The sequence below is a fragment of the Pelophylax lessonae genome (assembly GCF_965119305.1).
Source record: "Pelophylax lessonae genome assembly, chromosome: 1".
NCBI lineage: Eukaryota > Metazoa > Chordata > Amphibia > Anura > Ranidae > Pelophylax > Pelophylax lessonae.
The window spans coordinates 14,406,812-14,431,721 of NC_138768.1; the positions used below are offsets into that span (position 1 = coordinate 14,406,812).

General features: G+C 45.1%; 1 protein-coding gene across 6 annotated transcripts in view; it reads right to left on the reverse strand.

The window, feature by feature from the left end:
• LOC309552847 (PC-esterase domain-containing protein 1A-like) overlaps positions 1-24,910 on the reverse strand; it is a 97,444-nt gene that overhangs the window by 31,847 nt on the left and 40,687 nt on the right. For all 6 annotated transcript variants that reach the window (XM_082253760.1, XM_082253757.1, XM_082253756.1 and 3 more), the window contains 2 exons: positions 4,216-4,357; positions 206-446 (listed from right to left, as the gene is read on the reverse strand). In XM_082253760.1, the coding sequence (XP_082109886.1) occupies positions 206-446; positions 4,216-4,357 (383 nt within the window). The remainder of the gene's footprint in view (positions 1-205; positions 447-4,215; positions 4,358-24,910) is intronic.

Genomic DNA, 24,910 nt, shown 5'->3' on the forward strand with positions numbered 1-24,910 from the left:
ATACCCTCTCTCCAAATCACAATATATGAAGTGATGCAGTCTTTAGAAAAGTGAGGTGGGTTCAGAGAATGTAATTGAGGTGGGTTCAGAGAATGTAATATACAGCACAACCAGAATGGGCACACTTTCCATAGCATCATGGAGCTCACTGTCTGCAAATCTAAATCCAGAGAAGGGTGAGTTACACCGAAGAAAAGGTCCTTACTTTTTATTTTGAATCCTTTAGGGGGCTCCACGCCCCAGGCTTGAGCGATATGTGCCAACAGGATCTGGCTATACTTCCGATGGGCCAGCTGGTTCCAGTGGATGGCATCTTTACACCTGAAGCGCAGGTCAAAACGGAAGTGGTAGTGCATGTCTAGCACGTCCATTTTGTGGAAGTCCGCCAAAGTCGAGCTGTAGAAATTTCCCTCTACGATATCCAAGCGCAGATTGTGCTTTATGTTCTGTTGAGAAGAACGAACAGTCAGACCTTTTGGTGCAAAACATGGGAGGGGGAAAAAACAAAAACAAATCCATGCCTTTAAACACTCCAACCTAATTCAGCAATAAGATCCCGGACAAGCCCCCCAACAAGATCCCGGACAAGCCCCCAACCAATAAAAATGAAGTGTAAGTTATAGAAGCATTTGAAATAAGGTTGCAACTGCTTTACCAAATTCTAAATAATTTTTCCAGGGGTGTAAACAATACACACAAAAACAGGCAGTCTTGAGTCATTTGTCTGACTGCAGTTTATAGCATCATCTGATTGTTGGTGCATACACCATCTTATGTATTCATAATTACTATTAACCGCTTGCCGACCACCGCAAGTACATATACTGCGGCGGTCAGCCCCGTGCAGGCAAAGTGACGTATGGGTACGTCACTCGTCTGTGAGCCAATAGGGGGCGAGCGCGCGGCGCTGGGGGCGAGCTCCCGCCCCCGCTCGTTTACGGACACCTCCGAGCGAGTGACCGGCGGGACTCGAAGTCCGCCGGTCACTCGCGATCATCCGTTACAGAGGGAGAAAGGCAGGTGGCTAATGTAAACAAAGCCGTCTGTCATTTCCCCTTGTGTAACAGCACAGATCATACGGTCCTGTTATGTAGGATCGTAGATCTCTGCTGTTACATGAAAAGCCACGCCCCTAGGGACAAACTTAGCCACTGCATCACTAATAAAGTTAACCCCTTCCCTGTGTCATTTTTACAGTAACAGTGCATATGTATAGCACTGATTACTGTAGTAATGTCACTGGTACCCCCAAAAGTGTCAAAAATGTCAGTCAAGGGTCCGATCTGTCCGTCGCAACGTCACAGTCCCGCAAAAAAAAAAAAGAAAAATCGCAGATCGCCGCCATTACTAGTTAAAAAAAAAACAAACAATAAAAATGACAAAAATCTTTCCCTTAGTTAGTAAACGCAATAACTTTTGCTCAAACCAATCAAAATACGCTTATTGCGATTTTTTTTACCAAACATATGTAGCAGAAAACAAATTGGCCCAAAATGTTAAAAAAATTTTGATTACATTTTTTGGGGGAATTTCATATAAAAAAACATGTGAAAAATATTGTTATTTTTGCAAAACTGTCGCTCTTTTTTTGTTTATAGCGCATGATCCAAAAAAAAAAAAAAAAAAAAAAAAAAATCGCACAGGTGATCAAATACCACCAAAAGAAAGCTCTGTTTGTGGGAAAAAAGCACGTCAAATTAGTTTAGGTACAGCATCGCGCGTCCGCGTAATTGTCCGTTAAAGTCATGCAGTGCCGAATCGCAAAATAGGGCCTGGTCAGGAAAGGGGTAAAGTCTTCCAGGGCTTAAGTGGTTAAGACCAATTTTACCACACTTCTTTCTACGTTCCTTCAGTTAGTGTGTTATTCACAGAGACGGGCTTAGAATAGTGGTCTTCTTACACTTTAATGCATTGGATTCGACTTCTGTGTCGAATTAGGAATTTAAGCTGCCTATGGATGCTTCCAAGTCAGCAGGTGACCATACTGCCTGGACAGACTGGGTCTATGGAGATATGTCAATTCATAAAGCAGCATTTGAAACCGATCATCATCTAGAAAAAACTATGCCTGAGCATTACCCTGAAAGATTTTCGGTTTGTGAACATTTACCAGCACCCAGGCATCTGAACTGCTAAAACGTTTCTGCCTACACTAGTCGTAACTAGCCACAGCACAGAAACTTTTGGTAAAAAAAAAAAAAATCTCCCAAAAAGGCCTAATTACATAGTTAGTGAGGTTGAAAAAAAGACATCAGTCCACCCAGTTCAACCTATGATGTGTGTTTGCTGTTAACCGTACATTGTATACCCCTGTATGTTGTACATTGTATACCCCTGTATGTTGTACATTGTATACCCCTGTATGTTGTACATTGTATACCCCTGTATGTTGTACATTGTATACCCCTGTATGTTGTGGTCTTTAAGGTGCCCATCTAATCGTTTTTTGAAACTATCGATGCTTCCTGCTGATACCACTGCTTGTGGAAGAGAATTCCACATCCTTACTGCTCTGACAGTGAAGAACCCCCTGCATACTTTAAGGTTAAACCGCCTTTCCTCTAGTTTTAGTGAGTGGCCACGTGTCTTATTGTATCTCCTTTCTCTGAATAGTTTGTTCCTTATGCTCGGGTCGCCAGTACAGTATTTGTACATTGATATCATATCCCCCCTCAATCGTCTCTTCTCCAGAGAGAATAAGTTCAGTGCTTGTAGCCTCTCCTCATAGCTGATATCCTCCATTCCCCTAATTATTTTTGTTGCCCTTCTCTGGACTCTTTCCAGTTCCAGCACATCCTTCCTGAGGACCGGTGCCCAGAACTGGACAGCATACTCCAGATGTGGCCGGACCAGAGTCTTGTAGAGTGGGAGAATAATCTCTTTATTTCTGGAGTGAATCCCCTTTTTTATACATCCCAGTATTCTGCCTTATATACTTTATCATCAAAAGTATTGGGACGCTTGCCTTTACACGCACATGAACTTTAATGTCTAAGTCTGTAGGGTTCGATATTGTGTTGCCCCACCCTTTGCCGCTATAACAGCTTTAACCCTTCTGGGAAGGCTGTCCACAAGGTTTAGGAGTGTGTCTATAGTAATGTTTGGCCATTCTTCCAGAAACGCATTTGGGAGATCAGGCAATATGTTGGATGAGAAGGCCTGGCTCGCAGTCTCCGCTCCAATTCATCCCAAAGGTGTTCTGGTTGAGGTAAGGACCTTGTGCAGGCCAGTCAAATTACTTCACCTCAAACTTGCTCAACCATGACTTTGTAGACCTTGCTTTGCGTACTGGTCCAAATCAATTGGTGGAGGGGATTATGGTGTAGGGCTGATTTTTAGGCATTGGGCTCAGCCCCTTAGTTCCAGTTAAGGAAACTTTTGAGGCGTCAGCATACCAAGACATTTCGGACAATTTCATGCCCCCAATTTTGTGGGAACAGGTCGGGGATGGCCCCTCCCTGCTCCAAAATGACTGCACACCAGTGCACAAAGTAAAGACCAAAAAGACATGGATGAGCAAGTTTGGGGTGGAGCAAATTGACTGGCCCGCACAAAGTCCTGACCTTAACTTATTGGCCACCTTAGGGATGAATTAGAACTCACGAACTCTGGAAAAATGGTCAAATATTCCCATAGACACACTCTTAAAACTCAAGGACAGCCTTCCCAGAAGCTGTTATAGCTGCAAAGGGTGGGCCAACTCAAAATTGAACCCTACGGACTAAGACTGGGAAGCCATTAAATTTCATGTGTGTAAAAAGGCAGGCGTCCCAATACTTTTGGTTGTATAGTGTATGTTAAACACTCACAGAAGTTGCATCAGCATTAGATAAGAATTCCTATGCGACTTTGGTGTGCTTGTAAAGGCACATGTACAAACACAAACCCACGTGGTTTGCTCTGCCCCTCGAAACCTAATCATGGGGTTCTCCATAATTAAGCTCCAAGGGGTGGAACGAAATGCGTCAGAGGCATGACCAGGCGGGAGCCCGGGCTGAGACTGCCACACACTTTACTATAGCGGGTTTGCTTTGAGGTGCAGCCCATGGGATACATCCTTTATTTCATATTGACGTTTTGACTTGAGATGAGCTACTTCCTTGGCCGGCACTTACAGTGGCGGGCACAGGACTAGAACCCATTACAGCCTGAGCGGCACACATAATCCTACATTTGGTTCACAATACTGCAGTATGTTACATTGTGTGCAGTTACCTGTGGCATTTCACAAGCTTTGAATCCTACGGGCATGGTCATGTTCCATATCACCAGACATTCGGGGCTCAGCACCTCAGAAAGCCGACTGAAGAGGCAGTTCAGGTTTTTTTTGTAGGCTTCCAGTGGCTGGTAGTTATACCTGCAGATAAGATCGATCTCAATGAGAACTAATTCACCTCCAATACATAGTTACTCAGAGCTAATAGAAAGCAGGTCTCTTTTCAGGTCTGCTTTCATGACTCAAGGACTTCCTTCTCACATCTTAACTCAAGGACGGGTCCAGGTCCTGACAGTCAAATGCAATTTTGTATCTAAAATAAAAAGCCTTCCAAAAAAAGAAGGTCTAGCCAAGCTTAAAGCCATTACTGAGAAAATAACTTAGAAATCTAGGAATAAAAACTAAAAGTTTCGGCATGCTACCTGGACCAGGACAGTACAAATACCCCCCAAATTACCCCTTTTTGGAAAGTAGATCTCTGTAGGTAGTAGGTGCCTGTTCCGGTAGTTCACTGGTGGTTGGAAGCTACTATCCCCGTCCTCTTTGCTGGACCAAACCAACCCTCGCATGATACTACTCCTCCAGACCACTTCCGGACCTTGTGATTGACATGAATGGCAGCCAAAGGGCAGCAATTAAGTGTGTCGGTATATACAGTGCCTTGCGAAAGTATTCGGCCCCCTTGAACTTTGCGACCTTTTGCCACATTTCAGGCTTCAAACATAAAGATATAAAACTGTAATTTTTTGTGAAGAATCAACAAGTGGGACACAATCATGAAGTGGAACGAAATTTATTGGATATTTCAAACTTAAACAAATAAAAAACTGAAAAATTGGGCGTGCAAAATTATTCAGCCCCCTTAAGTTAATGCTTTGCAGCGCCACCTTTTGCTGCGATTACAGCTGTAAGTCGCTTGGGGTATGTCTCTATCAGTTTTACACATCGAGAGACTGAAATTTTTGCCCATTCCTCCTTGCAAAACAGCTCGAGCTCAGTGAGGTTGGATGGAGAGCGTTTGTAAACAGCAGTTTTCAGTTCTTTCCACAGATTCTCGATTGGATTCAGGTCTGGACTTTGACTTGGCCATTCTAACACCTGGATATGTTTATTTGTGAACCATTCCATTGTAGATTTTGCTTTATGTTTTGGATCATTGTCTTGTTGGAAGACAAATCTCCGTCCCAGTCTCAGGTCTTTTGCAGACTCCATCAGGTTTTCTTCCAGAATGGTCCTGTATTTGGCTCCATCCATCTTCCCATCAATTTTAACCATCTTCCCTGTCCCTGCTGAAGAAAAGCAGGCCCAAACCATGATGCTGCCACCACCATGTTTCACAGTGGGGATGGTGTGTTCAGGGTGATGAGCTGTGTTGCTTTTACGCCAAACATAACGTTTTGCATTGTTGTCAAAAAGTTCGATTTTGGTTTCATCTGACCAGAGCACCTTCTTCCACATGTTTGGTGTCTCCCAGGTGGCTTGTGGCAAACTTTAAACGACACTTTTTATGGATATCTTTAAGAAATGGCTTTCTTCTTGCCACTCTTCCATAAAGGCCAGATTTGTGCAGTATACGACTGATTGTTGTCCTATGGACAGAGTCTCCCACCTCAGCTGTAGATCTCTGCAGTTCATCCAGAGTGATCATGGGCCTCTTGGCTGCATCTCTGATCAGTCTTCTCCTTGTATGAGCTGAAAGTTTAGAGGGACGGCCAGGTCTTCGTAGATTTGCAGTGGTCTGATATTCCTTCCATTTCAATATTATCGCTTGCACAGTGCTCCTTGGGATGTTTAAAGCTTGGGAAATATTTTTGTATCCAAATCCAGCTTTAAACTTCTCCACAACAGTATCGCAGACCTGCCTGGTGTGTTCCTTGTTCTTCATGATGCTCTCTGCGCTTTAAACGGACCTCTGAGACTATCACAGTGCAGGTGCATTTATACGGAGACTTGATTACACACAGGTGGATTCTATTTATCATCATTAGTCATTTAGGTCAACATTGGATCATTCAGAGATCCTCACTGAACTTCTGGAGAGAGTTTGCTGCACTGAAAGTAAAGGGGCTGAATAATTTTGCACGCCCCAATTTTTCAGTTTTTTATTTGTTCACAAAGTTTGAAATATCCAATAAATTTCGTTCCACTTCATGATTGTGTCCCACTTGTTGATTCTTCACAAAAAATTACACTTTTATATCTTTATGTTTGAAGCCTGAAATGTGGCAAAAGGTCGCAAAGTTCAAGGGGGCCGAATACTTTCGCAAGGCACTGTATGCTGCAATCACTCTGTGCTTTCTCTATACACATATAAACAATATTAAATTATAGAGCTGCGTATACACATATGTGACTGATGGGGGAATGACGGTGATATTATAAATGTGAGAAATAATCCTGTGCTATAAGACCAGAATCAACATACACTGAAGGCTGCCTATTGGGAAAATAGACTAAATATAAAATTAAAATGTTAATAACAAATGTGTTTGTGTACCAATAATTGGTTAGCATATAAACCAACACACTGAAATAGTGTATATATGAAGCTAAAAAATTATAGGGAATTCATAAATGCATAAAGTAACACATAAAAGCAGTAAAAAAACTCCATACAAAAAGGTGCTAAATCACAGATGGCAAACCCAAGGCCCGCGGGCCGAATCCGGGCCCGCCAGGCCTTTTCATGCGGCCCGCGTAGCCCCTGTACCCAGTGCACTCCTGAACTCCGCCCCCTGTACCCAGCGCACTCCTTAACTCCGCCCCCTGTACCCAGCGCACTCCTGAACTCCGCCCCCTGTACCCAGCGCACTCCTTAACTCCGCCCCCTGTACCCAGCGCACTCATGAACCCAGCACTCTGTACCCAGCGCACTCATGAACCCCGCACAACCGGCCCTTTGAGGGCAACTATATTGCTGATGCGGCCCCCGATGAATTTGAGTTTGACACCCCTGTACTAAATTAATGATACAATGATACAATGTGCAAAGAAGTGCAATATTGCAGTGTGCAGAAAAACCATATATATGGGACAATGTGCAAAGGGCAGTCCCTAGTGCCCAGTGAATATTTTTAGCCACGGGAGATCCCTGAAAGTGGGATCCCTCTAACCATGCAGTGGGAACAGTGGCAAATTATAATGTGGAGTGGTAGTCCATTTGTGAAGGGCTGATGTCCCTTTAAAAGTCTCCCACTTGACAACATATCCAATGCTGAAATTAGCGATCGACCAATATTTTTTTAGTGCCGATACCGATATTTTGGTCATCGGATATCGGTATCGGCTGATATTTTCGGACATTAACATTTTTTTTTTTTCACAGGTACTCTGCTGGAGGGATCTGGGGGTCTAAAAGACCCCAAACCCCTCCTCTGCACTTAAAAGCATTCAAAACGCCAAGTTTTGAATGCTCGCATTATTTTGAATTTGCCGCAGAGTACCTGGAAGTGATGTCATGACATCACTTCCTGGGTCTTTTACATGTAGGCCCGATCAGAGCCGAATGTGGCTTTGATTGGGTCTTCTCTTCGGCGGCCGAGCAGGTAGGATGCCCGGGTCTCCAGGTGGAACGGGAGACCCGGGCGAGCCGCGGAAGGCGGCGGGTGGGGGACGTCCCCTTTCGCTCCTTGTAATGACAGCCGAGACGCTTCTCAGCCGCATCAGTTGTCATTACAAGACAGCCGACCGTCGGCTAGGGACGCCGGTACCGGGGTGATGCCTCTAGCTGCAGACATCACTCCGGTACAAGCACTTTCCCGAAATATCGGCAATATCGGTAACCTCAGTGGCCGATTCCGATATATCGGGGAAAGTGCATATCAGCCCCCGATATATTAGCATTGCCAATAATCGGTCGTTCCCTAGTTAAAATACATTCCCAGTCTTCTCTAGTAATTCCAGATCCAGGAACACCCCCCCCCCCCCGGATGTGCGGTATGTGGTGCTCTCATTAATGCCTCCCCCTTAGGGGTTAACACTCACCAGATTCCGAACCCCTATAAAGGGGGTAACCAGCCCCAGTGTAGTGGTCCAACAAGCGAGCGCCTCCTCTCCCCGCACTTTCACTCAGGAGTGTAGTTCCTGCTGTGTGTAATGGTATTGTACAGAGCAGCCCCCATCTTTCTCTTCTGGGGCCCCCCCCCACCGGTGCTTCTTGCTCATCCTGCCTTCAGAGTTCAGAGTGCCCCAATAGTAAGCGGCAAAGTATAGTATAGAGTGCCCCAATAGCAAGCTGCAAAGTATAGTATAGAGGGCCCCTATAGAAAGCAGCAAAGTATAGTATAGAGTGCCCCTATAGCAAGCGGCAAAGTATAGTATAGAGTGCCCCAATAGCAAGCGGCAAAGTATAGTATAGAGTGCTCCTATAGCAAGCAGCAAAGTATAGTATAGAGTGCTCCTATAGCAAGCAGCAAAGTATAGTATAGAGGGACCCTATAGCAAGAGGCAAAGCATAGTATAGAGTGCCCCTATAGAAAGCAGCAAAATATAGTATAGAGTGCCCCTATAGCAATCTGCTAAGTATAGTATAGAGTGCCCCTATAGCAAGCGGATAAGTATAGTATAGAGGGCCCCTATAGCAAGCTGAAAAGTATAGTATAGAGTGCCCCAATAGCAAGCGGCAAAGTATAGTATAGAGGGCCCCTATAGCAAGTGGCAAAGTATAGTATAGAGGGCCCCTATAGCAAGCGGCAAAGTATAGTATAGAGGGCCCCTATAGAAAGCAGCAAAGTAAAGTATAGAGTGCCCCTGTAGCAATCGGCAAAGTATAGTATAGAGTGCCCCTATAGCAAGCTGCAAAGTATAGTATAGAGTGCCCCTATAGCAAGCGGCAAAGTATAATAGAGGGCCCTTATAGTTATTCTGAAGAAATCCCTGTGCTCTTCTCTGTATCCATGTGGGAAACGGAAGGTTGCTACCTTGTATATCCCAAGTGTTTGCCTCGACGCACCAAAATAGTGCATATTAGAATGCGTGACAGTTTTTATCAAAAAGATCAATGAGACAGTAAATTATACATTTAATATAAAAAAAAAAAGCACAATTTAACATCCAAAATAAAATTTGTGCGATTTTTGGGGAATTCTGGATTATTTGCTGATCCATGCTCTGTGGGCGTGCCTCCCATACAAAAATATTCCTGTGCTTTAACCACTTTAAGACCAGAAGATTTTACCCCATTCCTGACCAGGCCATATTTTGCGATTCGGCACTGCGTTACTTTAAAACGGACTATTGCGCGGTCGTGCGACGCTGTACCCAAAAAAAATGTATATCCTTTTTTCCCACAAATAGAGCTTTTTGGTGGTATTTGATCACCTGTGCGATTTTATTTTTTTTTTTGCGCTATAAATAAAAAAAGCGACAATTTTGAAAAAAAAACAAAACAATATTTTTCACATTCTGCTATATAACATTCCCAAAAAAAAAAAAAAGTTTAAAAAAAACATAACATTTTAGGCCAATTTGTTTTCTGCTACATATTTTTGGTAAAAAAAAAATAAATAAATAAATAAATAAAATAGCAATAAGCGTATTTTGATTGTTTTGCGCAAAAGTTATCGTGTCCAAAGATTTGTCATTTTTTTTTTACTAGTAATGGCGGCGATCTGCGATTTTTTGCAGGACAGCGACATTGCGGTGGACAGATTGGACCCCTAACTGACATTTTTGACACTTTTGGGGGGGGCCAGTGACATTACTACAGAAATCAGTGCTAAAAATATGCATTGTCACTGTACTAATGACACTGGCAGGGAAGGGGTTAATAGTATAGGTCAGGGATATGCAAACTGTGGCCCTCAAGATGTTGCAGAACTACAAGTCCCATGAGGCATAGCAAGACTGACAGCCACAAGCATGACATCCAGAGGCAGAGGCATGATGGGACGTGTAGTTTTGCAACAGCTGGAGGGCCACGGTTTGATTATCCCTGGTATAGGTGATCAAGGGGTTAAATGAGACCATAGGGGAGTGATTCTAACTGTGGGGGCGTGGCTTGTGAAATGATCATAGAGACCTGTGATCCTATATAGAAGGATCACAGGCGCTCTGTGATCATTCCAGGGAGAAGAACGGTCAGCTGTGTTTACAATGGTTGACCGTTCTTCTCTCTCAGCGGGGAGCGATCGCGGGTGTCAGGTGGCAAACGGAGCTGTCTGACCCACGCATCGGTTTCCCCGCTGCTGAGTGGGGGCGGGAGCGCGCCGGCGGCGGCATGCGCTCGCCCCTCTAGCTTCCTGCACATGACCCCCATAGATCTACGTCAGTTTGCGCAGGAGGGCCACCCTGCCGCGGTAAAAAAACGGCGGGTGGTCGGGAATTGGTCAAAATCAACATACATTGAAGGTTGCTACCTTGTATATCCCCAAGTGTTTGCCTTGGGGCGCCATATTAGTGCATATTAAAATCTGTGACAATTTTTATCAAAATCATTTTGATAAAAACTGTCACGCATTCTAATATGCACTAATATGGCGCCCCAAGGCAAACACTTGGGGATATACAAGGTAGCAACCTTCAATGTATGTTGATTTTGGTCTTCTAGCACAGGATTAATTTTTGTGTAGGTTATCAGCAGATCTCACATTATAATATCACCGTCATTCACATTTGTGTATGCGCAAAGCCAAAGGGCAGCATTCATGTCACAAGAAAGTGACTTGACCATTGCAGAATGGACCCTTCCATACTACAGAGCACAATAAAGAAGACCTGGCGTGACCAGAGTTTTTACGCAAAAGCGAAGCATTTTAGGTATAGTTTTAAATATATATATTTTTTTATTGTTTTTTGTTTTTAACTACCCCAAAAAAAAAATAAAAAAAAAAAAAAAAATAAAAATAATATATATATATATATATATATATATATATATATATATATATATATATATATACACACACATTTTTTTTTTTGGTACAGTTATAAGAGGTATATATATATATATATATATATATATATATATATATATATATATATATATATATATACACACACAGTGCATTGCAAAAGTATTCGGCCCCCTTGAACTTTGCGACCTTTTGCCACATTTCAGGCTTCAAACATAAAGATATAAAACTGTAATTTTTTGTGAAGAATCAACAACAAGTGGGACACAATCATGAAGTGGAACGAAATTGAATGGATATTTCAAACTTTGTTAAATAAAAAACTGAAAAATTGGGCGTGCAAAATTATTCAGCCCCTTTACTTTCAGTGCAGCAAACTCTCTCCGGAAGTTCAGTGAGGATCTCTGAATGATCCAATGTTGACCTAAATGACTAATGATGATAAATAGAATCCACCTGTGTGTAATCAAGTCTCCGTATAAATGCACCTGCACTGTGATAGTCTCAGAGGTCCGTTTAAAGCGCGGAGAGCATCATGAAGAACAAGGAACACACCAGGCAGGTCCGAGATACTGTTGTGGAGAAGTTTAAAGCCAGATTTGGATACAAAAAGATTTCCCAAGCTTTAAACATCCCAAGGAGCACTGTGCAAGCGATAATATTGAAATGGAAGGAGTATCAGACCACTGCAAATCTACGAAGACCTGGCCGTCCCTCTAAACTTTCAGCTCATACAAGGAGAAGACTGATCAGAGATGCAGCCAAGAGGCCCATGATCACTCTGGATGAACTGCAGAGATCTACAGCTGAGGTGGGAGACTCTGTCCATAGGACAACAATCAGTCGTATATTGCACAAATCTGCCCTTTATGGAAGAGTGGCAAGAAGAAAGCCATTTCTTAAAGAAATCCATAAAAAGTGTCGTTTAAAGTTTGCCACAAGCCACCTGGGAGACACCAAACATGTGGAAGAAGGCGCTCTGGTCAGATGAAACCAAAATCAAACTTTTTGGCAACAATGCAAAACTTTATGTTTGGCGTAAAAGCAACACAGCTCATCACCCTGAACACACCATCCCTACTGTCAAACATGGTGGTGGCAGCATCATGGTTTGGGCCTGCTTTTCTTCAGCAGGGACAGGGAAGATGGTTAACCACTTTACCACTAGAGCATTTTGCTGTCTTACGTCTGGGCCTCTTTTTGCGATTCGGCGCTGTGCGACTTTAACTGACAATTGCGCGGTCGTGCGACGCCGTACCCAAACGAAATTGACGTCCTTTTTTTCCCACAAACAGAGCTTTCTTTTAGTGGTATTTGATCACCTGTGCGATTTTTACTTTTTGCGCTATAAACAAAAAAAGAGCGTTTATTTTGAGAAAATAACAATATTTTTCACATTTTTTTATATGAAATTCCCCCCAAAAAAGATGTAAAAACCAATTTTTTTTAAAAATTTTTGGCCAATTTGTTTTCTGCTACCTATGTTTGGTAAAAAAAATCGCAATAAGCGTATTTTGATTGGTTTGCGCAAAAGTTATTGCGTTTACTAACAAAGGGAAAGATTTTTGTCATTTTTGGTGTTTTTTTTTTAACGCGTAATGGCGGCGATCTGCGATTTTTTTTTTGCGGGACTGCGACATTGCGGCGGACAGATCGGACCCTTGACTGACATTTTTGACACTTTTGGGGGTACCAGTGACATTACTACAGTAATCAGTGCTATAAATATGCACTGTTACTGTAAAAATGACACTGGCAGGGAAGGGGTTAACTTTATTGGAAAGGGAGGGGTTAATGTATGCCTGGTGCTTACTGACGTGTGGGGGGGGAGGGGACTGTGTGAGACAGGGACAGATCGGATGTCCAGCTATGCTGAACACTCCGATCTGTCACTCCCTGTCACTGAGGAGATCCGCCCGCTTGTGTTTACACAGGCGGGCGGATCTCCACACTAGATCCCCGACGATCGGGACAGAGCAGCGGCGAGCGCCGCTGCTCCTCCCCTGGTCCGACTCCCGCTGTGAATGAAAACAGCGGGAGCGCCCCTCCGGCGGCGCGCGAGCGCCGCCTACAGGGGAGGAGTCTGACGACGTAGGTCTACGTCGTCAGACGGGAACGAGCCACTTTGCCGCAGTACTATTACAGTACTTAGCGGTAAAGTGGTTAAAATTGATGGGAAGATGGATGGAGCCAAATACAGGACCATTCTGGAAGAAAACCTGATGGAGTCTGCAAAAGACCTGAGACTGGGATGGAGATTTGTCTTCCAACAAGACAATGATCCAAAACATAAAGCAAAATCTACAATGGAATGGTTCACAAATAAACATATCCAGGTGTTAGAATGGCCAAGTCAAAGTCCAGACCTGAATCCAATCGAGAATCTGTGGAAAGAACTGAAAACTGCTGTTCACAAACGCTCTCCATCCAACCTCACTGAGCTCGAGCTGTTTTGCAAGGAGGAATGCGCAAAAATGTCAGTCTCTCGATGTGCAAAACTGATAGAGACATACCCCAAGCGACTTACAGCTGTAATCGCAGCAAAAGGTGGCGCTACAAAGTATTAACTTAAGGGGGCTGAATAATTTTTCACGCCCAATTTTTCAGTTTTTTATTTGTTAACAAAGTTTGAAATATCCAATAAATTTCGTTCCACTTCATGTGTGTCCCACTTGTTGATTCTTCACAAAAAATTACAGTTTTATATCTTTATGTTTGAAGCCTGAAATGTGGCAAAAGGTCGAAAAGTTCAAGGGGGCCGAATACTTCCGCAAGGCACTGTATGTATATATAAATGGATTTTTGTAAGATCTTACCGTAAAATCCTTTTCTCTTAAGCTCATTGACAGACGTAGTCTTCTTGATTCTCAAGAGCTGGGTTATGTTGTCTCCGCAGGAGTAGGACTAGGCAGAAAGACAAAACGTTCTGGCTCCACATTAGGGGCAGTCCCTGAGGGTATATCCTCCCTCTCTCTGCTACAGGGAATCAGTTCTGTTCTAAAGCAGTAACAGAGAATTTAACCCAACCCAACTCAATGATAGAGGGGCGGGTACTACGTCTGTCAATGAGCTTAAGAGAAAAGGATTTTACGGTAAGATCTTACAAAAATCCATTTTTCTCTATCGCTCATTGACAGACGTAGTCTTCTTGATTCTCAAGAGCTGGGACATCCAGAAGCAGTGCCACAAATGAGGGGTGGGATTGACAAAATCGAATCCAATTTGGAAGGCCCAACCGGTGCCAAACTAGAAGTTTTAAAGGCTCATTATAAACAAAGAATGAGACTAAAGAAAAATTTTCCAACGGAAAAAACCCTCGAGGTAGACCACTGGTCTCCTCAAATTGCGGCCTGCAAAACCTTGCGGCCAAACGAGGCATCAGACGATGCCATTACATCAACTTTAGTAAAGGTATGCACCGACGACCAGGTAGCCGCCTTGCACACCTGGACCACTGACGCCTGATGGCGAAAGGCCCATGACGCACTAAGTGCCCGAGTGGAGTGCGCCTTAACAGGGAACGGGGGCTCCCGACCCTTAATAGAATAAGCCTGTACTACCCTCTGTCTGATCCATCTGGAAATGGTCGCGGCAGATGCAGGCAACCCCTTTTTGGGTCCATCTGGGATCACAAAAAGTGAATCCGTCTTGCGAAACGAGTCTGTCGTTTTCAAGTATACCCTGATCGCCCGGACCACATCCAAGGAGTGTAAAGCAAACTCTCGCGGATGACTGGGCTTAGGACACAGGGAAGGTAACACAATTTCTTCATTCAGATGAAATTCTGAAACCACTTTTGGTAGGAAGGATGGATTCGGACGAAGAACCACCTTATCTCTATGAACCACCAGATATGGTGAACGACAAGATAATGCGGCCAGTTCTGACACCCTGCGTGCAGAAGTAATAGCCACCAAGAAGGCCACCTTCTGGGACAACGTAGGTAGAGGAATCTCCCTAATATCTTCAAAGGGAGGTTTCTGAAGAACCGACAACACTAAATTAAGATCCCAGGGGGGTAACGGCGCGTGCACTGGCGGAGCCAGATGTCGCACCCCCTGGATGAAATTCCGCACCAAGGAATGAGTAGCCAAAGGCTTCTGAAAGAAGATAGCTAATGCTGAGACCTGACCCTTGATAGTACTCAAGGCCAGTTTCTGCTCAACCCCTTGTTGCAGAAAAGCCAATATTCGACTAATCGAATAAGACCGAGGACGGAACCCCAAAGGTTCACACCATGCAATGTAGGACTTCCATGTGCGATGATAAATCTTTCTGGAAGTCGCTTTCCTTGCTTCAACTAGAGTAGGAATAACTGAAGCTGACAAACCTTTGTCCTTCAGCACCTGGGTCTCAATAGCCAGGCCGTTAAAGCCAGCGATCGTAAAGCAGGATGGAAGATCGGTCCCTGAGACAGTAGATCCTCCCTGAGAGGAAGTCTCCACGGGACGTCCGCCACCAGTCTGACCACGTCGGCGTACCAAGCTCGACGAGGCCAGTCCGGAGCTACCAGAATTACTGGAATTCCTTCCTCCTCTATCCTGCGAAGAAGTCTTGGCAGTAGCGCGAGAGGAGGGAAGGCATACATTAGCTGGTATTGCCCCCACGGGGCGATCAGTGCGTCTGCGGTTTCTGCTAGAGGATCGCGGGAGCGAGCCACGAATCTCTGAACTTTCCTGTTGAATCGTGATGCCAACAGATACACATCCGGGGTGCCCCACCGTAGGCACAACTGGTGGAAAACGTCTGGATGGAGGGACCATTCCCCCTGATCCAGAGTCTGACGGCTGAGATAATCTGCCTGCCAATTCTCCACCCCCGGAATGAACACCGCAGAGATTGCTGGAACAAATCGTTCCGCCCAGCGAAGAATGCAAGCCACTTCTTTGGCCGCTCGGACACTCTTGGTGCCCCCCTGGTGATTGACATAAGCCACGGCCGTGGCATTGTCCGACTGGATCCGAACCGGGCTGCCCTGGAGCTGCTCGGTCCAGTGAATCAGACAAAGTCTGATCGCTCTCAGTTCCAATACATTTATCGGTAACCTGGATTCTTCCGGGGACCAAAGTCCCTGGACAGATAACTGACCGAGAATTCCTCCCCATCCGGATAGACTGGCATCCGTGGTCACTATCGTCCAATATATTGGCAGAAATGACTTTCCCTGGCTGAGCATCGGAGACCGAAGCCACCAGACCAGAGACTCTCTGGTCTGTTTGCTCAATCGGATCTGATTGTCCAGGGATTCCGGATTCCGATTCAATCTGAGAAGAATCTCTTGCTGAAGAATTCGGGTATGGGACTGGGCAAATGGGACTGCTTCGAACGAAGCCACCATCAACCCCAGAACCCTCATGCAAGTCCGAAGGGAAGACCAGCTGTTGGACAGTAACAACTGGACTGCTGATTGAATCTTTCGGAGTTTCCCTACCGGAAGAAAAACTCTTGTCCTGACTGTGTCTAGAATTAGACCCAGATATTCGAGCCTCTGGGTGGGAACCAGAAATGACTTTTGCTGGTTCACCAGCCACCCGAATTCCTGTAAAGAAATCATAGTAATTTCTATGTTTTGTAGCAAGGTCTGAGGAGACTCTGCATGAAGCAGAAGATCGTCTAGGTAACCAAGGATCGATATGCCTCTTTGGCGCAGAAGTGCCAACATTGGGGCCAACACCTTTGTGAAGACCCGCGGAGCCGTGGCGAGACCGAAAGGTAACGCCACAAACTGATAGTGGTTCTCTTCTACGGAAAAGCGTAGAAACCGCTGATGTCCTGCGAAAATGGGAATGTGAAGATAGGCGTCCTTGATGTCTATGGACGCTAGGACATCCCCTGGATGCAGGAAGGCTGCTACTGTGCGAATGGACTCCATTCTGAATCTTCTTATGTTGACAAAAGAATTGAGTGCTCTTAAGTCCAGAATTGGACGCACTTTGCCCTCTTTCCTGGGTATTGTAAATAGGTTTGAATAAACCCTTGAAACCGTTCTGTCCAAGGAACGTGGACTACCACTCCTTGTTGTAGTAAATCTGTGACTGCTCTCCGCAGATCTTCTAAACGATCTGAGGATAGTCGGATATTGGAAGGGAAGAATCGCGCCGGTGGGAGAGATATCGAAACTCGATCTTGTACCCTGACCTTATGACTTCGCAAACCCATTTGTCCGGGATTCTGGAAAGCCATGGATCCGGGAACCGGCGAAGACGTCCCCCCACCCCAGTTATGGGTGGGGGCGCACCTTCAGGCTTTGGACGGTTTATCTTCAGGTCTGGAGGGGGCGGGCTTTTGCTTGCCCGACCAACGACCCCTGACGCCTCCTGCAGGAGCTTTGGAGGACTTAGTTTTTTCACCCGCGGGACTAAAAAACCTCTTGTGAGCAGAAAAAGAAGGCCCTCGTCTTTGACGAGTTCCTTTACCTTTAAAATTTTGAGGTAAAAAGGTGCTCTTTCCACCCGTGAGATCCTTAATGATCTCATCTAAGTTGGCTCCAAATAGACGCTCTCCTAAAAAGGGGATATTAGCCAATGCTTTTTTGGAACCTTGGTCGGCTAACCAACCTTTTAGCCACAGTGTACGCCTGAGAACCACTGCTGAGACTGATGCTCGCGCCAATAATGGAGTGGCGTCTAACGCCGCATCACACACAAACTGTAACCCCTGTATCATTTGTTCCAACAAATCTGATACCGCCTGAGGGACCTCTTCTAAGTCCCGGCGTAACCACTTGGTCCATTCAGTTACAGCCTGCGAAACCAGACCAATAGCTATTATAGGTCTGAAAGCTGATCCAATGAAGGTAAACATGGTGCGAGACATAGCTTCTATCTTGCGATCCACTGGATCTTTAAAAGACGGAGCGTCTTCTAGAGGAATAACCGTGGCTTTATTCAATCTAGCAATTGGTGAATCCACCACAGGTGGTTCTGTCCATTTCTTAATGAGGGTTTCCTCAAACGGATAACGCCTGTCAATGCGTTTAGAAATAGTAAAAGTGCGTTTTGGCAGACGCCATTCTTCTTCGATTGGATTGCCAAAACATTTGGGCAATGGAAAAACCTTCGCCACTTTGATGCGTTTTTTAGTCCCAAAAGGGATTTCAGTTTCAGCTATTTCCGATGGAATACCCTGTAACCTTAAGGTTTCTTGAACAGATACAATGAGTGCGTTTACCAACGCTTCCTCTCGGGCTATGGCGGATGCCGAAACATCCTCCTCACTGTCTGAAGAGACAGGACCCGAGACACCAATACCAGATGAAGTACCTGCAACTGCAGAAATAGGCTCAGAGTCTGAATCCGAGGTTTCAGATACTAAGGGGTTAGGCGGGGGTCGCTTTCTTGCGCCCTGTCCCTGACAAGCCACTTCCACCCGGGACACAAAAGTTTCCATAATAGCTGACAATGATTCAATTGTCAGTGGGGTGCTGGAGGATCCCGCAGACCCCTCGAGGGGATCCGGAGGAGATACATGAGTGGCAGGGTCCATGTTAATTCAGGACACCTTTGCCAGCAAAACAAAAAAACTTTTTCTTTTTTTTTTTTTTGTGCGTCTCCCCCTAGCGCAATAGCGCCCCTCAGAGTACCTGCTTCTCGATCCCACAGAGAGAGAGAGGGACCCCCAAGGCTCACCAACCGATGCAGTGCAGTTTCCAACCAACTGCAGTCAGCATCTGTCTTTTACAGACTGGAAGGAGCTGTTGCTTTTTCCCGGGTAGAAGGACGTGGCTCCGCCCCCTGTGTACGCCTTCCGGCGTTCCCAGCTCTCCACGAGGTAGCTGGGCTCACAAAACATGGCCGCCCCCATAGAAGAGACATAAGACTCCAAAAACATGGCGGCCGGCGTGACCTGAGGACATACATGCACTTGGTCTACGGCAAAATGGCGGCGGACCGCCGAAATCGTTTTCCCAGCACATCCACCTGCATCTCTGCTAAGAGGCGATATATTGATCTACAGGAGATACACTACAAATAAGGTAGGATTATACCTCCTATGTCTGCTGTAATGTTACAGTCTGCTGGGTAGAGTGTTAGCTCTCAAACCAAGTCCACTTCCCACAAACACATGCTGTATTACAAGGGGGACTTGTAAGTATCAGATATATACTGACCATATATGGAGGGGCCCATAATACATACTGCCTCAAAACGAGGAAAAAAAGGGAACGTTTACTCACCATACCGAACCGACAGGCACCCTCTCTTCACAATACCCTCTCCACCGGGGTGGGGGTTTGTGGACCACTCCGGACGCCTCGACTCTCTGGTTCCTGGCGTCCAAGCGAGACTTAACTCGCAAGGTCAGTCCCTCCACTGGGACTCCGTCGCGGCCGACCCAGCGCGGAGCTCTGGTCTGCACGCGCTCGTAGGCAGAAAACCGGGGTGACCACTGGATCTCAACATCCAGCCCGTCGCCCGGCCCCGCATACTTACTTGAATGTGTCACGGCCGACCAAGCGCAATGCCATGGTCTGCGCGCGCTCGTAGGCCGGCTGGGGTGACCACAAGTGTCGCCCAGTCCGGCATTTTTGCTTGAAGATCTCACAGGAAAAACACTGGAGAAAAACTACCTAAAAAATGTCTTTTTCTTAAAGAAAAAAAGTCTTGCCAGGACCAAAAGATCCCAGCAAGGAACTTAGGTCCTTACTCCTGACTAGACAGAAAAAAACTGATTCCCTGTAGCAGAGAGAGGGAGGATATACCCTCAGGGACTGCCCCTAAGGTGGAGCCAGAACGTTTTGTCTTTCTGCCTAGTCCTACTCCTGCGGAGACAACATAACCCAGTTCTTGAGAATCAAGAAGACTACGTCTGTCAATGAGCGATAGAGAAATTAATATATATATATATATATATATATATATATATATACATATACATATACATATACATATACATACACACACACACACACACACACACATACATACATAATTTTCTTTTTTTTATACATTAAAAACAGGAAGGGTGGAGTGGGAAAAACCCTTTTTTGTTCCTTCTTGAGATGAGCAATAAAACAAACTTTTACTTTAACCACTTGACCTCCAGAAGGTTTTATCCCCTTCACGACCAGGATCTTTTTTGCTATTCAGCACTGTGCTGCTTTAACTGCCAATTGCACGGCCATGCAGCGCTGTACCCAAATGAAATTTATTTAAAAAAATTTTTTTAACCAAGTTCAAGAACTTTTTGGTGGTATTTGATCACCTCTGGGTTTAATTTTTTGCTTATAAAAAGAAAAAATACAGAAAATTGTGAAAACAACGTGTTTCTGTTATAAAATGTTGCAAATAATCTTTCTTCATAAATTTAGACCAAAATGTATTCTGCTACATTTCTTTGGTTAAAAAAACCCCAACTCAGTTTAAATATTTTAACCTGTGTGATAGTTCTAGAGTTTACAAACTATGGTATATATTTGAAAATTGATCAATCCTGATGTACTGACGGAGGATCTCATTTCTTGATGCCCTAAAATGCCAGAACAGTACAAATATCCCCCAAATTGCCCTCTTTTGGAAAGTAGTCAAAGGTTTTAGTAAAAGCCATGGTGAGTTTTTTTTTTTTTTTTTTTGATATTGTAGTTTTCACAATTTTTTAGAAAAAGATACATTTTTTTTCCATGTTCTGTCACCATGTAGCGTGTCCCCAGCTATAGGAAAACCTGGAAGTGGGTTGCCAACATCCCTAGAAGCTATGAGCAAAACAAAAAATTCCCCCTGGGGGGGGGGGGGGGGGACTTTAAGGGCAATCACACTACCAAATGAGTAAAACTTATAATTTTATTTTAACAAGATAAAATAGATCATGAGATCAGACTATACAAAAGATAGAAGCAAGCAAAATTTACAATGGTGCGAGAGCATAAGTAAAGTTACATGGATATGAAGCCATAAATAAATCCTAGATTTACACATATACTGTGGGGGTATACGATAAGAGATAATGAAATCCTCCAACCCGACGCGTTTCAGACGAGAATGCCTTTCTTCAGGGGTATACAGATGGAGATTATTGATTTCCATGTAACTGTAGAAGGCAACAAGAGAGTCGCAGCGGATAAAATCAGATAGAGTTACTGTAGATCTGCTGTGTAGAATGGTATGTGTGGATGGAGCTTGACCGCAATGAGATGCGGGAAGAGTCCTGGCTCGCTGCTGTTGGCTGCTGGACCGAGACCTGGACACTCATCATTCTACCCAGATCCTGTACTTGGGTCCACCTACCACTGTGTGACCTCCTGTTTCCACAGCCCTCGATTTGTTTGACACATGCTGACCCTTGGATCCCATTGGGACCTTGCAAGACCCCTTCGGAATTTTGAGGAACCTCTGGAACATTACCTTGTTTGGTCCACTTACACAGCTCTGGCCCATGCATAAGACATCCGAGTATACACCATAAGGGACGCCACATCGCCCTGCTTCAGTGGCATCCTCGCTGGAACCTCTTGGGGGGGGAGAGTGCAGGACTCTTCCCGCATATCATTGCAGTCAAGCTCCATCCACACAATGCCTTTCTTCAGGGGTATACAGATGGAGATTATTGATTTCTAGGGATGCACCGAAATAATCGGCCGAAAATGAGCCTATCCCATTTCGGCCGATAATGGGTTAACAATGCCGAAATGAATGGCCGCCGTGAGAAAGGAGGAGGGCGCAGCGCAGGTTTGAAAAGTCCCGCCTCTAGCCGGCCGCCCGCCTCTCAATGACGTCCTTACTACTACGATGTGTGTATGCATCGAAGTGACATACCGGGCGGGAGAGCAGGCGAGCGGCCGCTAATAGCTGTAACTATGTGAGACTTCACTTCCCTGTCAGCGGGACTGTGTGTGTGAATGAACTGACACACCGGGCGGGAGGGCGGGGCGAGCGGCCACTAATACCTGTAACTATTGGCGATTTTCCACTGCATGGAACCGTACCGGTTCGGCACGCTTTTGTGCTTTTCCACTGCTGGTACCGCATGGTATAGGGTCAGAACGGTTCGGTACGGTACGGCGGCGCTTTTCCACAGCATGGAACCGAACGGTACGGTACGGCTCTGAAAAAACAGTACCTACTCGATTGTGGTTCCAACAGGTACCAAACTGGTACCATATCCCACAATCCTTTGCATGCAGTCACTACTAGCCACTGATTGGTCAGAGAATCCCACCCACCCCGTTGTTATCCCACCCACTTAACTTTAGTACTACTTTAGTGGAAAAGCAAACCTATACCGTACCGAGCCGTTCCAACACCGTACCATGCAGTACCGGCAGTGGAAAAGCAAACCGGGCCAAGCAGGGCCGAGCCGGTACTTGCAGTGGAAAAGTGCCATATGTGAGCCTTCACTTCCCTGTCATGCGGGTATCTCCTCTGATAGGGAAGTGAAGCGCTCACATAGTTATATCTATTAGCGGCCGCTCCCCCCGCCCGGTGTGTCAGTTCATTCACACACAGTCCCGCTGGCAGGGAAGTGAAGGGAAGGATCACATAGTTATATCTATTAGCGGCCACTCGCCCGCCCTCCCGCCCAGTGTGCCACTTAAATTCATACACAGATCGCAGTAGTAGTGACATCACCAGGAGGCGGGCCGCCAGCCAGAGGCGCTTCTTTTGAATGAAGGACACCGGAGGAGCACTCAGCAGAGTGACAGTAAGAAGATTGAATCGTTGGGATGGGGAGGGACGCTGAGCCAGAGGGGGGGAGGGTGTACTGCCGAGGGGGACGCTGAGGCGGGGGGGGGGGGGAAGCTGAGGCAGGTTACCAATGGTATTAGTATTAATTATGAAGCATGAGGGGGTTAATATATTGCCACTTCTGGTCACTGATGCATTAGTGACCGACCAGTGGCAGTTAATTAACCCCTTTGAGCTGCATTAGTGCAACCAGTATCAGTGCAACCAGTGTTAATTAACACTGATATTGGTTTCACTAATGCAGCACAAAGGGGTTGATTAACTGCCACTGGTCGGTCACTAATAGATGAGTGACCAGCAGTGGCAATACATTAACCCCCTCATGCTGCATAATACAAATACCATTGGTAATTAAATTAAACTCTTGCCAACCCATCAAAATATATATACTGTGACAGCGACAGGTGTATGTCGCTACCTGTTTTGGGTGTATGCCCCTCTTCTAACTATTTTAAAAATTTTTGGGGGAAAAAGTCATTTTCGGTTTCGGTTTTCGGCCAAGGGCATCCTGCATTTTCGGTTTTGGCCCAGAATTTTCATTTCGGTGCATCCCTATTGATTTCCAAGTAACTGTAGAAGGCAACAAGAGAGTCGCAGCGGATAAAATCAGATAGAGCTACTGTAGATCTGCTGTGTAGAATGGTATGTGTGGATGGAGCTTGACTGCAATGATATGCGGGAAGAGTCCTGCACTCTCCCCCCAAGAGGTTCCAGCGAGGATGCCACTGAAGCAGGGCGATGTGGCGTCCCTTATGGTGTATACTCGGATGTCTTATGCATGGGCCAGAGCTGTGTAAGTGGACCAAACGAGGTAATGTTCCAGAGGTTCCTAAAGAAAGTTCCGAAGGGGTTTTGCAAGGTCCCAATGGGATCCAAGGGTCAGCATGTGTCTAACAAATGGAGGGCTGTGGAAACAGGTGGTCCTCCAGGAGGTCACACAGCGGTAGGTGGACCCACGAACAGGATCTGGGTAGAATGATGAGTGTCCAGGTCTCGGTCCAGCAGCCAACAGCAGCGAGCCAGGACTCTTCCCGCATATCATTGCAGTCAAGCTCCATCCACACATACCATTCTACACAGCAGATCTACAGTAACTCTATCTGATTTTATCCGCTGCGACTCTCTTGTTGCCTTCTACACTTACTTGGAAATCAATCTCCATCTGTATACCCCTGAAGAAAGGCATTCTCGTCTGAAACACGTCGGGTTGGAGGATTTCATTATCTCTTATCGTATACCCCCACAGTATAAGTGTAAATCTATAACTCATGGCTTCATATCCATATAACTTTACTTATGCTCTCGCACCATTGTAAATTTTGCTTGCTTCTATCTTTTGTATAGTCTGATCTCATGATCTATTTTATCTTGTTAAAATAAAAATTATAAGTTTTACTCATTTGGAAGTGTGATTGCCCTTAAAGTCCCACCCCAAGGGGGAATTTTTTGTTTTGCTCATGTTCTGTCACCAGTGCAGTACTTTTTTTCCATGTTCTGATCACCAGTGCAGTGCAGCGTCATATGACTGGTGTGGCAGTGATCAGGGATACTGACTGATGACAGGATGTGTAAAAAAAAAAAAAAAAATACACACACACACACAAATATATACACACGTATGTATGTATGTATGTATGTATGTATGTATATATATATTACATTTTTTCTTTCTTTTACATCCTGTCAGAGTAGTTCAGCGTCACACTGTGCTACTCTCTAGGGGGGGTGATCAGGGATTTTTTTCTTTCTTTTTTTACACCATTATTGCTTGTAACAGTGATGATCACCATTATAAGCAATAGTTTTCGCTGTCCTAAATGGATTTCATTTAATGACAGTTTGCCTACTATTGTGATAAGTGATTGGCTACAGATAATCACACGGTACAAGGTGCTATGATTGGCCCAGGGTACCATGTGATAGCTGTGGGCCAATCACCATAACAAAAGTAAGAAAAATAGTCAAGAATGGAAGCCATTCATGGCTGATTTACAATGTGATCGCTATGACCGTTTATAGCGTCTGGGTACCAATTATTGTGATCCGGTGGACACAGCAGTCACGGGTTCAAGCCGCTGTGCACCCCAGTGGGCGTGCCAGTGAGCATGTACTTAGCACCGTACCAATACATTGCTGAACCCGCAGCTCCGCCCACTAGCAAT